This window comes from Zonotrichia albicollis, chromosome 10 (genome assembly GCF_047830755.1).
Source record: "Zonotrichia albicollis isolate bZonAlb1 chromosome 10, bZonAlb1.hap1, whole genome shotgun sequence".
Classification (NCBI taxonomy): domain Eukaryota; kingdom Metazoa; phylum Chordata; class Aves; order Passeriformes; family Passerellidae; genus Zonotrichia; species Zonotrichia albicollis.
The window spans coordinates 27808528-27826637 of NC_133828.1; the positions used below are offsets into that span (position 1 = coordinate 27808528).

Consider the following 18110-nt stretch of genomic DNA (forward strand, 5'->3'; position numbering starts at 1 on the left):
TGTTTCATGACCAGAGACCCTTCCTTTCCCTTGGCTGCCCCCCAAAATCTGTAAGTGCCCAGTGAGTGAAGGAAGTCACTCTGGGGGGAGACACAAAGCAATCCAGGTGTTAAATCGGCAGCTCCAAGGAACTGTTGATACACATCACATACATTTGATTGTCCATCAGGTGTCAACACAGTCTTAAGCATACAGCTCGATATTTTATAAGATTACATCACTTAAAAAAGCTATATAGTTTTATGCTGTAATTTTAACTTTCTTCTCCAAACTCCAAGACCATCTCTAGACAGGCACAGAAACACCACATGCTAATAAACTGTCAGCCTAGGGCAGGCATGGGATATTTTCCACCTTGAGAAAAAAGAACAGACCTCCCCCCCAAAATATAGTCAAATAAATACTGTTCAGCTCAGGCATCAGCCCTGTTGACAGGAACAGAGATAGATTTTAGGGAACAGAATATTACAAGTGTTAATTTACTAAATATTTTGTGTGGACTAATAAGACACTGGTCTGCAGATACGTAGAAAGGAGCAGTATATCAGAAGCTATTCTTTTTCCAAAAACAAATCCTTAGCAAACACCTATTAATCAGTGACAGAGGCAGAAGCAGGGCAGCAGAAAGAGACACAAGACAGGTAATTTGGATCCAATTGCGTGGTTGCAGGAATCCAGGCAGGAAGCAAACTGGAGTTGCTACCAGTAACAGGAACCTGCTCTCAGACAAAACCCCATGAACAGGCTCCCAGCACCCACTAGTGACCTGGCACTGAAACCTTTCATTGGCAGAGCTCTGGTTTAGCTGTCACACTTCTCTCACATGGATATTTTAGGAATCACTTCTAATGGCATTCTCTTCCGGAGCTCAGCATGCATTTCCCATTTAACTCCTAATTTTAAGACCAACACTAACACACATCTGTGAATGGCCTGATATGAAGGACATTCAAATAGTGTGCATTTTATCCACTCCACCTCCTTTTAAAGGAACACTCCAAGCCTCTGTGTGAACACAGCCACATTACCCAGCAGAAACGTGTAGCAGCCAGCACTGGCAGCACCAGTGTGCCTGAGCACTCACTGCACTGGTCTGAGCTGCTGAGAGACAGGCCAAGACAGACAGCACCTCTCCAGGTAAAACAATCCTTCTGTTGGGAAGTGTTAGTCTGCAACCTGTGTTAGTGGCTAAAACTCAACCCTGCAACCCTAGGAAACAAAAACTGGTATTATAAAGAAAAAGATAAATGACAAAAAATTAGTAACTTAAAGAAACACAGAGAAATTAATAGTACAATCAGCAAGCTATAAATGCATTTTCAAGCTATTTACTGCTAAGGATCTATTGTTACTTTTAAAAATGAAATTGTTTTTAAGTTGAAAAGAAATAGTTTTTTAGTTATTATATTTCCAGGGTCTGTCTTTACATACAAGTTAGCAATTTCAATATCCTATTCAATTTCAACCATATTAAGCATTTAGTAAATAGCAATCAAGCAAAAAGAAAAAGCCCTACATGTCATCTTATGAAAAAAAATTAAAAAAAGGTAAAGAAAGAACTGAGAAAGTTATTGTCAGAACACATGCATCCACTTATATACAAATGAATTACACCTGAATTATCAGATTTTGCCTAACACACAGAGAAGTAAGCAAAAAATCTATAAATATTACAGCCTAGAAAAAGGTTTTGACAGAAAGAGCCATCGGTGCCCCACCCAACCTCTCCAGATGAGATTCTGGGCTGCTGGAAGTACAGGAGGTTAGAACAGTCACTTCCAAAGTTTGTATCCTGTCTAGCCTCTTTTTTGTTGTAAAAAACCACTAATACTAGGCATCCTAGGGAGTACAAAAATAAAATTTGTACATATGCACAACACACCAGAAACACTCATAAGACTGTATGTATTGTCATCTGAATGAATTTTATAGGTAGCAAAAATATATATATACATGCCCATACAGTCATTGTATCATGTCACCCAGATCCACTAGGTATTCTACTGTGTCATACTAAATGAAAATCAGCTGAGGTAACCTTTGAGACTGAATTATCATTACAAAAGCAGTTTCAAATAAAAGCCATGAATTTCCATATGCTCAATGTCAGTATCTTGATTGGAGTAGTAGTAAATGATGTGGCTGGCTCAGCTCAAGTCAGTGCAGCTGGAGGGCTGTTGCTATATATAATCAAGCAATCTCTGACCTTATGAGCCATTCCATCAGCTGCAGAATATCAGCATCACCTTTGAGGACTGCTCCTCATCAAGGCTGGATTACAATATAAGCAGTAAACAGTGGAAACAGGTTCAGTTACTTTTGCTCAGCCTGCTTTAATAAAATGCTCTACATGAAAAATCACTGTTGTACCATGCTATGTGGATTAATCCCACACAAAACAGCCTGATCCTACTCTCACAGGGAGTTATGAAACTGATTTTAATTTTAAAAGGAAAAACCCCATACCTAAGTAATTGTTAATAAAACATCTTTGGAGGTCTCTCACCTACAATCAGGTTAGCAGAACACACTTCTAGACATAAATTTCAAAATCTGCCTGATGAATACAAGAGAATTTAAAAAATACTGGTATTCTCATCTATATGTATAACTAACACTTAAAATATAATGCATTGCAAAACTAAACATTACTTTAAATGAATGAAGAAAAATAACCCAACTAAGTGGATACAAACTACTACATAATCAGAGCAGCTTCTACAATGCAAACATCAGCCACATCAGGATTAGCAGAAACCTGAGTTAAACTTGAGGCTGAAACTATCTCTCTGACTAGCTGTTCATCCATCAAACACAGTCCTGCTGTGATGCTTATTGCAGTTCAGATGATGAGATGCAATATCATGCACCCGCTTTCAACACTCAGAAGTACACATCATACAGATTGCAAAAAAAGATTAATTATTTGACATAATCTAAATACTTGTAATTGTACTCATTACTCCACTTGTAACCATATTGCAGTATTTAACTCAATTGCTTCAATTAACTTTTTACAACCTCAGGTTTTCAGGCAGATGACAATTTTTGCTGTTCAGTAAATCTGTAAAGCAACATAGAAGATAACAACAGCTCGTGACAGCTTATTTTTCAAAACAAATATGGTCCTCTCAACCAAGCTAGGAACCAAGTGCTAACCAGGGAGAGGGAATGCTTAGGAAATTTGAAGCAGTACCTGGCAGATAAGCTCTTTTGTCATTTTTAAAGTATCTTTACAGCCCTTCTCTGGCATGTAGTTACTACCGGTCCTCCTTTATCTTCCTTGACTACCCCAATACCATGCCTGAGAAAACAACACTGAAAACACGTAGGTGTTGGCATAAAGAATCGCTCTTTTGCTCTCAGCTGTTGAGGGAGCAGCACCTTTGTCAGGGGGCGCAGCAGCGAGCGCAGGCGAGCACCCACCTGGCACCAGCTGCCCCCGCGCCGGGCGGCCCCTGCTCAGCCCCCGCTGGGATGGGAGAGCGCACAGAAAACGCCGTCCCTGCCGACCGACCGCTAGCCTGACACCTCATGTTTAACTATACATATATACGTATTCAGGTATTTGTGAAACGTGGTTAATGAGTTCAGCAGTCTAGAAGAACGGTGAGTTTGGTTCAGAGATGAACAGCGCCTGGCGCGTTTCACCACTGAGCTTCCACATTCCGACAGCCCCAGGAGTGCTCCGACACTCGGCACAGCTCCCTGATACCATCTGCACTGGGCACGCACAGCTCTGCTCACTCACCGAGAACTGCCTCTTCCCACCCGGGGCCCCACGCTGAACAGCGGGACAGCCGCCGGCCCCAGGAGGACCCAGCGCGGGCTCCGCTGCGGAGAGCGGCCCTGCGGCGGGGGCGCGGGCAAACTCTGCTGCCGGGACCGCTTCCCGCCGGCCGCCACTCTTCTGGCCGAGCTTCCATGAGGGGGGCGGGCAGGGCCCCGCCGCAGCCCGAGGGTCGCGGGCAGGCGCCCCAACCCGCACGGGTGCCCGAGGGCCCGTCTCCCCGCCCGCCGCAGGTGGCGGGAGGGCTGCGCTCATTCCCGGGCAGACCTCGCCTCCTAGCGCCCGCGCCGGGCCGCGCTGCAGGCGGCAGGAACAGCGCGCCGGCTGCCTCTCGAACCCCTCCACCTTCCTGCATCGGGCCCGCTACGTGACCGACCGAGGGGGCAGGGATAACGCAAGAGCCCCGGTAAGGCCGGCAGTGCAGCGGCGGCGAGGAAGGCGCCGGGCTGACAAAGCTCCGCCGCTCCCCTTGGGCCCGCCCAGCCCAGCCAAGCCTGGGGCGGCGCGGGGGGCTCGGCGTTACCTTTCGAAGAGCAGCCGGATCATGAAGATGCAGAAGGCCAGGGGGAAGGCGAGGTAGAGGTCCTCCGCCTGCGGGAAGGCGGCTTCCTCCGTGCTCTGCAGGTCCGCCCAGGTGACGTTGTGCGGCAGCCAGAACCGCTCGTTCCAGAACCAGGCGAGGATCCCTGCCATCTTTGCTTTGTCTGCCGCGGCGCCCCTCGCTCCGCTCCGCCCGCGGCGAGGCGCGTGTGAGCGGCTGCCGGGAGAGAGGAGGATGGAGGCGTGTGTCAGCCCCGCAGCCGCGGATGATGCTGCCAAGCGCCGCCGTGCAGGTTCCCCGCCCGGCGGGGGCAGCGGCCGCCCCGCCTGTCACACGGCCGCGCCGACACCCATTGGCTCCCGCCGCTGCTCGGGGCCCGCCGGGCGGTCCGGAGCCGCCTTCCCCCGCCCCTTTCCCCTGCCCAAACGCCGCACCGAAGCCCGAGCCCGAAGTGACGCGGCCCGAGCGAGGGGGACCCCGTCCCGGGGGCTGACGGCAGCAGCGCTGCGCCCACCGGGGCCGCCTCCGCCTCAGCGCCCTCCCGCCGGCTCCGCGCCCTGGCACCCACCCGGCCTTTCGCCGCCCAGCCGGGGACCCGGCGAGCCTGGAAGGGCTGCTGTCCGGTGGGAGTGGGCAGGTAGCAGCAGTGAAGAGCCCTCTGTGAATTCTGCACAGCCACGTGGGCCGGGGTCGGCCTCCGCAGTCCGGTCCCCGAGAGTGACCCCTGCCCGGAGCGCTGCTCCCGCCCTCTCCGCTGAGGTGTTTAACCGGGAACGGGGCTGTCCCGGGTGGAAGGACCCTCAAACATGCAGTGACTTCACTCTGGACGCGGGTACAGCAAACACGTATAAATGTGGCATGGAAAAGTACACGATTAATCAGCAACAAGACTGAGGTTAGGACTGTAGCTTTGCATTCCTGGCTAAAAAAACCCTTTTCCGTTTTACGTAGATTTTTACCTCTGATTCCCTATCTCATTGCCATGTCTTCCTAGAGATATGCTGCAAGAGGAAAACTACAATTGATTTGATTAAACTTGACAGCAGGCTTTAGTATAGCTATAGCCACAGGACTGTACGTGTGGTGGTCCTGGCATACACAAAATTACTTGAAGTAGTAGCTTCTGTAACATCACTGTTTTTGTGCCCTGCCCCAGTTTATTTTAGATGCCTTCTGTTTTCTTCACTGTATCATCATACTTTCCATCAGGCTATTGTATACCGAGACCCAGACCTCTGCACATAGTTCAGAGTTCTATCAACCCACTTTTATGTTTTATGCTAACTTGCTCTTTTTGCCCCACTGGCTCTATTTGCCCTTCCTGAAAAATTAATTGCACAGCTCCTCGTGTCTGTGCTGAAATTTCTGTGCTGAATACAATCATAAGTCAAACATAATGCTGTGGGAAATACTGCATCAATTTAAAGGAAACAAACAACTTCTGTATATGGAGATAATTTCCATCTAGGACATTTCAGGGAAGTTTCAGGAAATGCTTTGGCAGGATGGCTGACAAGCCATGCAGGTAAACCTGCCAGTGAATGTTTCTGTTTTATTGATGAGACAATTTCCTAAGTGGCTGTATTATTATTCCAATTCAGTTCTTGTGGTTGCTTCTGGGGGAGAGAGTACAGCCTCTCCTTCAAATTGTCTGGGAAAAAAGTGTGAGTTCTAGCACCACTGCCAGATCTGCCTGGCCCCAGCTCTTCCCTCACTTTGTCTCAGGATTCTTCTCTGACATGACCTGTCAAAATCCAGGGCTTTGCTGGAATTTCAGTTCAGAGGGAAAGCAGACCATGAGTTCCACATCCCTAGTGAAGTTTTCCTCACATAAGATTTTCTGAGCATAAGAAAACATTCATTTGCTCAAATCATCAAGAGTGCTTTTATCCAGTACCAAAAAATTGCCTATCCTTCTTCCTTCCAACTTCTCTGCTTTGTCCTCACAGTCAGATTTCATCTCTCTTCCAGCTGACCTAGAACTCCGAGAACTCCTAGAATTTCCCTTGGGAGCTTGTCTTTCAGCACATTCTCACATACACCTGAGCTGGCTCCTGCACGTACACATACACCTCTCAAATCCTCCAGATCACTCAATTTTCTCAATGGACATGCACAAGTGAGTTTTAAATGGAGGTATAAGGGCATATCCTCAGAATGACCTCAAAAGCATCAACTTTGATTAAAAGTTCTTTAGATATTGCTTTACTATCTGTCAACACACAGATAACCATTTACTTTGTTAATAATTGTGTTTATGGCAAAGCCATTTTTAATCAGAGAATAGGTGTCATTATCCCATAGCTGAAGGTGACCTATCTTTTTGCAGCCTATTTCAATATTCCAGTCTGTTTTAGAAGTACATTCAATATACATGTCTGTTCTCATTCCAATAAAGTAGTTATTTCCCAGTCAGTACTGAGAATGACAAGTGCTGGTGCTTAGCTTTTCTTGTGTACAGATAAAGGAAATATCTTTGCAAAATCAGCGTAGCAACAGTAATAATCTGATGATGCATGAGTTTAATTCCTGCTGAACAATTAGTGTAATTGACTTCTGTCTTAGACTAAAATTATGTTAGGACAATAGATCTCTAGGTGTATCTGAAAGTGAATGACAGTTTGGAAATGTTTAGAAGGATGACCGATTAAAAGCTTTTAATTGAATTCAAACTGTAGCTGTAGCCAAGATATGACTATGGAATAAGAATGACTGAATATTGTGCTTTGAAGGGAGATATTACCACGGTGTTTTTCTTTCCAGCCCCCCACAGAATGGAGCCTTAGAACTTAAAAACTGTGGTCCCATATCTTGATGGAACTTATTCCAAGACAGTGCTAAAAGTTGGCGGTCCTAAAAGAAGGTGAAGGGCTGAAACTAAGACTGGTTCCTCAAAAGCCCAGCCTAGGCACTTTGTAATTACTAACAAGAGTTACTACTAACTAAACAAAAACAGATACATAGATTCTGCAAAATTTACTGAATTTATGTTACCATTCCAAAAAGGAAAAGAGAAAACTGACAGCCTACACATTGCTAGTTCAAGACCTTGAGCTATATTGATGGCCATCTGGAGGAGTTTTTCCACTAAAAGAGGAAAAGCTGCAGAAAAACCTCTTGATTTTAAAGGATTGATGAAGATTTGGAAGCAATTAGCCATTTTTAAAAAAATTTTCATTTAGTCTACTGTATTTCTGGAGTAGGATCAGGCTTGCACATAGGCAACTGTGATAAGACTCTGGACCAGTCCCTTTAAAGAACTGGGTAGTTCTTTAAAGGGACAGGTGCCAATAACACAATGCACTGAGACTTCTTGTTACCCAAATCTGAACTGCTCCTAAGCAGAAGAGATGGCTATGGTTGATAATTGTAACTGGTACTTGGTGCCAGTCCCATTTCCGTAGGTCAATGTCATTAGGCTGCTACTGATGTGCCAAGCAGCATGGCCAGGGACTGCCTGGGTCTTGTGTGACTGCTCTGTGTCCTCCTGGGCAAGATGAAGGACTGTGGGCACAGGGGAAGTAGCAGCTCAAGTCATGGCAGTGAGCTGCTGTTCTTCTAACAGATCTGGTCCCAGCAGCTTTGTGCTCCCTTCTAGCTTCTTGTGCTACTAGTTTTGCCAGCTTTTCTAATGATTTCACCTAAGAATCACACTAACAGAGCAGCAGTCTTCATTACAAAACCTATGCCAGGCCAGTCACACCAGTCCTGACTCCTGTGGGGGGTTGTATTAGTCTGAAGAGACCAGTCTGGCTTCAGCCAATCACCACACAACACGCCCTAAATTCAAATCACTAACAGAGCTCTGTGTAATAATACTGAAAATACAGAAATACAGAGGTGTACCCAGGTTACATCACTTGACAGCCCTCCAAATGTTTTATCTTGGCAGACGAGCAAGTTTTGTCACTTGGAAAGACATGCCATGGTAATTAGTTTGGCTGCCATGGAAAGATACATGGACAAATATCTCTAGCTGAAAGAAAAGTTTACAAGCCTTGGGATGGTTTTTGCTTTGTGCTGGGCTCCAATTAAAGTCAAGAGCTGAAGTAGAACTGCCCTGTGAGGACAGCTCAGAAGGAGAGTAGAAAGCAGGGATTGCCTGAGTCAGTACATATCCATGCTTCATTTGCTTCCATTGTTCACTTTGATTTGGCTTCCTGCTCTAGATTTCTAAAGAAAGTGTGTGAAAATGTATGTCCTAATTATGACACCATCGTAGTTCACTTGATTGCAATGTTGCCTAACTACCCAATGTACTCAAACTACAGTAAGAGTACTCAGAGTCTTCCATACCAATTTTAAATAAATTATCATGGAAAAAAACCTTGTAATGAGGTTTGCACAACTCTGAGCAAAGACAGGCATCTGGAAAAAGTGCAGGTTTTATCTTAAACTAGATACACTGTTAAACTAGTGTTTAACTTAAACTAGTTAAACTAGTCACACTTCAACTGGCCCTCCAGAAACATCTGCTTCATGCCTATTCATGCGGCCGGGTTTGGGCTATAGACTCACATTAGAATTTACTTAGTGAAGGGACTTTTGAAACCTGCATGACACCAAAATTTCTTGTATACTGTATGTATCTTGTTTCCCCAGCATGCAGACGCGCTCCATGGGCCTGCAGGCTTTCAGCAGCCGGGCCTTGTCTCCAGTGCTCAGTGAAATCTGGGCTCTGACCAGCCCCACCAGTGTGCCCGACTTGCCAATGAACATGCAATCTGGAGTCTCTGCCAGCTTTGTGTCAGCTTTGAGGGGACAGACAATACCTGGCTCTCTATGCAATGGGAGCTCTAATCTAGCATAAAAAGTCAGCTACTGCAGTGCTGACCTGTCATATCATTTACAGGGAATTTGCATTGTCAGTGTGAACTTCTGTGAGATCAGTACCTCCCATCCTGTGGCTGCAAGCTGTGCTCCAATCCTATCAGCCATTTGCTGTCTTATTAAACCCCAAAACTCCAGAAATTACTGTCAGAACTAAATTTTCTAATTCTCTAATCATTTTCAGACAGCTTCCAAGGTAATTGCATTCTGCTCAGAACATTCACCTGGTCATCTCAGATTTTTCTTCAAAGCTCATTTAACATCATTGTCAGAATGTCATCTGGTAGCTACTTGGTAATACTTTGTGTTTGTATATGAATAAAGACAATGCTATTTAGTATTTGGTTTTAAAACCCCATCTAGATGTAAATTACTATTTTCCTAGGAGCTAGGGGACAGTTAACAGCTAGCAATAAACTTGTATTTTCTTATTACAGTTTTAAATATCTTCTTTATGAATTTCACTATACTTATGTCACAGCTGTACAGAATTTTATTTTCACCCAAAATATACATTTAGGTTGACTGAAAATATTGCTAAATTAATGCTAAAATTATTAAATTAACATTTTAATTTCCACCACTTATCATGTATATATTCTGATATTTTTGAACCCAAACATTTTTTTTATTTCATAATGATGTTGCAAGAATAAGGTTGTTTCATTTGTTAATGTGACTTGGGAGCAAAATTTAAATCAAAGGATTGGGTAAAAACAGACACACAATAATTGTTTGATACAAATTTATCTTTAAAGATCTAGATAGTAATTAAAGATTCCCTTAGCTTTACTGACTGTGTCAAAATTCTCAAGATTATAAGTCACAGATTATTGCACTGAAATCAGTTAAGTGGAAAAGATACCAGAAAGCTGAAGTGATAACTCAATGGGCCACACTCCCTGCTGGGGTAACTACCACTGTTTGTGTTCTGTAGTGAACGTGACAACTTACTGTGCCCTGTAAATACAGTCCCAACTCCAAAAATGGAAGCTGACTATCTTATCTCCTCCCTCTGATGCAGGCCACATCTATTATGGGCACTGACACAGCAGATTAGTTAGGCATGGCTTTAAGCATTTTCTGAGTTGCCAATATAATACTCTATTTCTGTTTTCTCTGGACTTGTGGAGAGGCAAAACCAGAGAACAACACTTTGTGTTTTACAAGTTTAGGGGGGATAAATGTTCAACGGAAAAATGAGAGTACCTCCATCCTGGCTATGAAAAAGGGGTTGTTTTTGTTCCTCCTATGAAAACAAAAAGCACAAAACAACTTTGTCTGCCAGGTTATGTGTATAGGTACTAGATTACTACACAAAACCTTTTATTTACATCTTGATTTAAATTTTGTAGTCTAGTCTTAGACCAGTTTCATCATTTTTACCTCTTCTTATGGATAACACTCCTCCAGTTAGTGGCTGCAGCCCATTTGTATTCTTCAGAGCCCTTGTCTCCCTCCTGATAGCCAAAGCTGCTATCCCTCCTCCAAATCAGCTGCTCAACCCAGGCTAATAGCTGCTTTGTGTGCAGGCACAGCAGCATGGACACAGAAGCAAAATCTGTTCAGGGATTTATCTCTCCTTCAATTTATTCTCAGGTGTAGGAGAAAATCCTAGTGTGATCAAGGCTCCTCCTGCTCCATAAAATGAGGCTGATTCTAAAGTGACTGCATTACAGCCTCATGGAATGGTATGGAAGGCTGCAAAATTTCCCATTCAGCCTAGGGAACTCAACAAGAAGTATTTGGAAAGACATGCAACTCTAAGTTCATAATCTACATACTTAACTATATCAAAATTTTATCAAACAGGACTAAAAGTGGTTATTAGAAACTTATTTTTAGCACAATATATGTATGTAGAGTTGAGGTGATTTTTTTAGAAAAGACTTCAAAGCTCTAATGTCTTTGTCTCTTTGACCTAGAAGCCAGAGTTCTTAAAAGCATGTAGTGTTAAGGAAAAAAACCCCTAGGTATTAGTGGTTTTGTGGTTTTATATTGTTTGTGCACAATCACAGAATGGGTCAGGTTGGAAGGGACCACAATGTGGTCCAACCTCCCTGCTCAAGCAGGTTCATCCTGGAGCACAAGATTGCATCTAGAGGGTTCTTGAATATCTGCAGTGAAGGAGACTCCACAACCTTTCTTGGCAATCTGTTCCAGTGTGTGGTTACCCAGACAGTAAAAAGTTCTTCCTTATATTCAAAAAATAGGAGAAGGCTATTTTAACTGATTAGATGTACCACCTAATGAATTTCTATAGAACCGACCTGAACAAACCAGGTACACCAATGAATAACTTTCTGGAAGTAGAATTTTGGTGAAGGGCACCCTTTTGCCACATGCAGCACAGTTGTACTATTTCATTCATTTCCCAGTTAAAGTTATTCTTGAGGATTGTTAAAGATATTGTTGAGGTGGGTGGTGCTAATTCCAGATTGACCAAATTCAGGCATCTCACTACATGCTGATCAGCACTGCTGCAAAACCCTGCTCATGCTAATGTGGCCTCCTTACACTTTGACTTTTGCTGCAGTGCTGAGGAAGCTTTCCTTCTGCACAATGAAAGGGGCCTGGCTGGAATTTGGGTACTTTGCAAACAAACTGTACATGAAAAACTACTTTTTGTTAGCTAACCCACTTCATAAAAAATCAGAATAAAAACAGCTGCAAAAGTCAGGGAGTTTCCCTGGTGGATGAGGTCCATATCAAGACAGAAATTAAATAGGAGTACTCTGAACCAAGCAAATGAAGGTAGCTGGATAATATCAATTAACATTGGCAGACTTTCTTTAAAAAAAAAATCCCTGCAGTTTCTGCCAATACAATGACTTTTTCTTGGAAAGGATATTCCATAGGGAGAAAATGGTATAATTTCATATTAACCAAAAACTTTTAACTAGCATTCTCATCACTGTCATTATTTGCTATTGTTTATCAATAAAAGAGACTTTCATTTACTAAAACCCTAAGTAATTAAACCTCGGGAAGAAAATGCTGCTTCTAGAAATAAGAACTCATCACAAAAACAAATGAAATAATGCAAACCACAATGCACTCATTTTTAACTGTGCACTTAGGATATCAGCAGAGGATGAAGATGCAGCTCACTTGGTGTTGGCAGGGGGAGTAGGAAAGGGAGTTAGAGAGACATAGTTTAAGTAAGGTAAATACTATCTTTCTTTATCCTGTTGCACCTTCCAGTGGATTTGATCACCAAGTACAACTTACTTTTGTTCTGCCCTCGGGAAGAAAAGCACTCTGACATTATTACAGCTGAACCCACATATCTTCAATGAAGTCAGCTCTCTCCAGTCTTGCCACAACCAGTTCAGGTTTGTCAGAGCTCAATTTGTGCTGCTCCTGATGTGCTGTGGCCCTTACAAATGGGGAATAGAGCTGCTGCCTCACTTTTGGAATAGATGTGCCTGCACCATAGCAAACTTTTCCAGGAAATGATAGAGCAAGACATGCTGTATAATTTCATTAAAATCCTGTAGCTATATAATTTCAAACACAAAAACCCTTCACATGAGCTGTGGTTAAGCAGAGGCAGACACACAGAGCTGTGTTGAATTCCAAAATATACCAATCAGCCCACCCCACCCCCCTCACCAATTTGCCTGTCTTTAAATAAATGCCACTTTCTTGAAGCACACTAATGTTGTGTTATGTTTTTCAAGTCCTCTAGAGGACGCCTTGGAGGGCAGGCTCTTGCCTGATTGGGACAGGATGGGCACAGTTCTACCATTTTAATGAAAATATCATTTCTACCTTGAGTTTTCACTGAAAAGCAAAATAAAAACTCTCTGGCATGTTATTTTGGGTCATATGCTGTGCCTTCCTGCTAGATGAGTGTTTACATCCTGTTTGAAGTTAGTCAGCAGGTACAGTCACAATACAACTGCTATAATCCTCTGCTTGTTCCAGTGTGTATGCAGGATTTTCCATGTACCATAACAGCATGTTTGATGTCTTTATTTCACTACAATAATATTCCATAAGTCACTCTGAAAGTAGAGGGTCCAAACAAAGTCTTGGGACTAAACCCTCAACACAAATCTTACAGGAGTTACATGCTACAGTATATTGACTCAGGCTCTGTAGTATTATAAAATGTAGAAAAATCCCTCTTCATAAATACAAGTATTTTGTCAGTATCTATATACTTAAGTTTTAATGACTTTTAAAATTAAAGGAAATATAGTAAAATAGGAAAACCTTTCCTGCTTTTTCTTTGCTAAATTTATTGTGTCGAATTGTGTTTCACCAAACCTATTATATGATATAGAACAAACTGAGAAGGAATTAAGGGATCATAACACTGAGCACTAAAACTACAAGCATCTGCAAGGATGGGCTGAGCTAATAACAGTGTGGATAGTCACCATGTGAGGGAGGACTTAATGTCAATTTGTCAACTCCTTTTAACCACACTTGGCAGTGACAATTTTTTCCTTTTATTTTTACTCCACCAATCAGTAACTGTAAAAAGACCAGCTGCCAGTGCTTTGCAGGTGTTCTTTTGTAACAAGATAACATTAATTAGGTATTTAAATCTGTAATTGCTATTTATTTCCTTGACTTTCTGCATCAACAATTTCTTAATGCTTTCTTTCTGCAGACTTTTTATTAGAACAAATGGCATAGAAGCTTTCTCACTTGCCTGCCTCTCTTCTGTTCTTTCCTGTATATGTGGTCATTTTCCCACTCAGTTATTACTCAAACACAATGTTCAGTAAAGTTAAGCCATGAAAATATGCATTTTTTTAACTAAAGTATTATTTGAGACATTGACTATGTTTATTAGTGCACTCACAGAATTATGATGTTCTGTTTTGCTTCATGCTGCTTTGATTACTAGATTACCCTAGGAACCAAGTATAGAGGTAGAGGCTGATTTAAATAGGAATTGAGAGGGTGCTAAAATATGCTTTTAAAATCACTCACCCAGAAATATTGACAATAGCTGTCATGTTTACCAAAACATTTTCAGCATGTTTAGTCATCCCATAAGCCTGTTAGGCAAATCCAAGTAAGGATGCATCTAATACCAATTGGATGTGAAACAACATGACCAGATTTTCAATTTTAAGATGGAAAAAGGTACCAACTAAAAGAAATGCATATTGTAAAGGAGATAGATGGATTTGTATTTTGTAAAACCTCATCTTTCATTCTTTGTCTACCTCAGCATTTGCTGTTAATTCTGTAAAAGGCTGAGGTAACAGAGAAAAAGAATGAGTGAAAAGGTGCATCAGAAACACTCCCAGCAGCAGGATTTTGTTGCCACTGACTTCAGAGGAGCAGGAAGCAGCAGTAGCAGAAGCCTGAGCTCTGATGGTAACTCAGATTGACTCAAGGATCAGGTGAAGAAGATATGAAGGGAACTGCACCTGCAATAAATTATTTAAGGGTGAGAAGGCTCCTTTCTGCCTGGCAGGCGTAGAGATCAGTGGCTTGTCCACAGCCCAGCACTTACCTTAAGGGACACTTCATATGATATTTCCCAATCTAGTAGCTAAAATCACTACAAAAATACCTTATGGAGCCATGAGCGAGATTTGCTAGCAGAGAAACCACTGAGTGCCCTTTTTGGGATGGCCATGTCATAATATTGGGTGACAGCTGACTGTCTGTGTTACCTGTGTAGAAGTGCTGCAAAGGGAAAGCAGATCTACCTTCTGTTAACAGTGAACTATTCCACCGTCAGCACAGAAATGATCATGAGTACCATGGTATTTCCCAGCATTAATAGCAAGTTTCTTCTCATCTTGTCTGCTGCAGTTGACACATACCAGGATGGATATTGAAGAAAAGGCTAGCATGCAAGGCCTTAAAGAAGTGTATGCATAACTTGAAGATACTTTGGTGGTTTTACAAGCAGGACAAATGCCTCTCTTTACATGGCTCAAACTACATAGCTATACCAATTTAATGCCACTATTCTTCCCCTGATACAGTAACTGATATTGTGCCAAAGACCAACTGTCTAGCAGCTTTCCCTTCTGAGTTTACCATTTTTCTAAGCTTAATATTCCAAATACTTAAATCCTCTGACCTTCTACTTTTAATGTAATTCCATCTTATACATATGACTCTACAGCTGCTTCTCAGCACTGATCTAATCCTATCAATATTGCCTATTAAGTTACTAGATGTATTTCCTTCCATGGTCCTACTGTAGGATTGTGAGATGATGACTAAGAGATCCTTTTGTCACCATAACTCTTGGCTTGTTTCCCAACACATTGATTCATGCCTTCTCCATAATTTCATTTTGCTGTAGGTTTCTAGTTCTCCTTGATTTCAGAGCTTCTTAAAGGCATATTTTATCAATATTAAGACCCCCTACTTCTTAAAAACTGAGCTATATGTAAGGACATAAGGGAGTGTAATGTTATAAATAACTCAGCTGATGGGACAAGCTTTCTAAACCAAAACACAGCTTAGTCTTCCTGCAACTTGGAAACAGCATAAGCATCCTATTACTTCTGAAATTCTATTGTCTCAGTGATGTCCTGCTTCCTCCCTTAACCTTAATTTTTACATTTGTAGAATAGCAGAAACAGTATACGGCACATTTCTTCTTCAAGGACAAACAAGGGACTGCATTTCCCTTTTTTATTTAACACTAAATCTTAACTAATTTCACAGGAGGAAAAGGAATACTCTAATGAACTTCTTTGCCAACCTGAAATCTGAATTACCTCACAGCACTCTCCACAGCTGGTCTCTCAGAGCTTCTGTTAGATATGGCTTTTTTTCTGATATCCTGAGTTGTGTGGCTGACAGACACATCAGGATTTGAGCAGTTTCCAATATTCTCTGAGTTCAGCTAACCACATGCATCTACAGCTCTACTCATTTCCCTGGCTCCAGTGACAGCTGTGTAGCTCTGAAATGCAAACCAGAAACAAACTATGTGTGAAAATGTGCGCAATCCGCAGCAATTGGAGTCAGAACAGTAGGATTTTACTTTCACCATGTGCCTCTGGAAACGTGGAGGACAGCATGGAAGCAGTTACTTCTGCTCCCTATTAAAATAGCTTGGTCATCCTATCCTGACCCAGGCCTCTGTGCCTGCAGAGAAGGTCATGAGTCCTTCATTCTCAGCTTCTGCTCCAGGCCCAAAAGAACACCCTCCATAGTTCTGCACTGATTGTTTTACTTGTGGGCTAGCAGAGCGCAATTAACAAAATTTAATATGGAAAGGCTGACACTGAGTAAAGAAGAGGAGACATAATGCATATTCACAGATGTGCAAGGAAGACAAAGGCCCAAAAAACAGGAGCTGGAGACCTGGTTGGTTACATGCCTTGGCATTTTCTGCATAACTGGAAATTTATTGCACATACCCAGGATGGCTGTATCCTGTTCCCAAGCCCCCAGCTTATCAAGCCTGGCCATGCAGCCCTTGCAAGTCTGAAGTCAGACCTGAAGAATCCAGAAAACATATGCCATCTGTCCTAACTGCTTGAACAACAGAGATCCAGGACTGTAGAGAAGGGATTAATAAAAAGAGGAAAGACACTTCACTGGTGAATTAATATAAATTACAGGCAAAGGAACTAAGGACACAATTTTCAGGTCATTGCATTTCTTCTATTACAATGGCTGTAGGGACTTGATCCTCATCTATCTTGACTGCACATTGTGTGGGTTAATTGGCATTTCTGTATAAACCATATTATATGAAGTGTGCTAGTAAATTTTAAGGGTCCTTAAAAAGTATTAACTGCTTAGAAAACTAGTAATATATTAATAACTTAGTTCTGAAAGTCATGCTACATTTAATCATTCATTTTAAATCACTTCAAATTCCAGCAATAAACACCTACAAATCACCCTTTCTGAGAATCAGCAAAAAGACAGCCAGAAGCTAAGGAAGATTAGCACTTGGAAGAAAAATAATTGACTTGCCACTCCATTATGCTTCAGGCTTCTAGGCTGGGATTGACTCAGACTAAAATCTGTTTAATGGACCTTTCAAATTCTTTGTCTTCAGATGCCATAACCTGGGGGAGAGCAGGCTGTGGCTCATCAGGCAGCTGGGTGGGGGACAGAAATGATTGACTCCTTGATTGACTTCTATCACTGCTGCAAGGATGCCTGGTGCCCCATCACAGGGGTGGCTTGGTGGAGCACCTGGCTTTGGTGCAGCACAGCCCACGCTGCACCAAACACCCACAGGTGCTGCCTTCCTGCCCCCCGTGCTCATGGGCCAGCAGGGCAAGGGGCAGGGGGTCCCCTCCCTTCTGCAACTGATGATGAATGAGGAATACGCTAATTAAACATAAACAAGTAGAGTCACATGCTCCCAAAGAAAACTGCAGACTGCAATGCCACCTGTGTGAACATGCCAGGAGGGAAACATGCCACAGGGATGAGCAACAGCGGCAGCCCACATGCTGCCCACATGCCCAGGATTCTGGAAGGCACAGTGGGACTGTCCCACACCCATTCACTTTGGTGGACCCTTGTAGGTGTCATTACATATCAAAGTTCTTTTCTGAGACAGATTTCCCCAGGGGAGAAGTCATTTTACTCCAATTGCTTTGCATACATTGGCATAGCAAACACACAGTCTTCTCCTGGGGCATTCCTCCTGACCTCACACTAGCAGACAAATTACTGCAGAATGTGCTACATCTGCCATACCTTAAAGCTCACCCAAGGGCTAGATGTCCAGGAGAGCATTATGCAAAATTGAGGGCACGATTAAAATAAAGCCAAGCCACCAAACTTGGGGAGCCTGGAGACCATGTTCTGGCAGGAAAGTAGGCTGGTATGGATATTGTGTAACTCCTTGGAAGTCTGAGTGTTGTGGCCTCACCTGTAAGGCAAACTCTGCTGTTTGGAAATCTGGCCTCCTTTGCACATGCTGTGAGGAAAGCAAGTGTTGCAGATAGTCAGCATTCTGGCATGCAAGAGTTTCGGGCAGTGGCA

At 42.8% G+C, this 18110-nt stretch overlaps 1 protein-coding gene across 2 annotated transcripts in view; it reads right to left on the reverse strand.

The window, feature by feature from the left end:
- CERS6 (ceramide synthase 6) overlaps nt 1-4483 on the reverse strand; it is a 90341-nt gene extending 85858 nt beyond the window's left edge. For both annotated transcript variants that reach the window (XM_074548542.1, XM_005484026.4), the window contains exon 1: nt 4314-4483. In XM_074548542.1, the coding sequence (XP_074404643.1) occupies nt 4314-4483 (170 nt within the window). The remainder of the gene's footprint in view (nt 1-4313) is intronic.
- Between the last annotated feature and the right edge of the window lie 13627 nt (nt 4484-18110).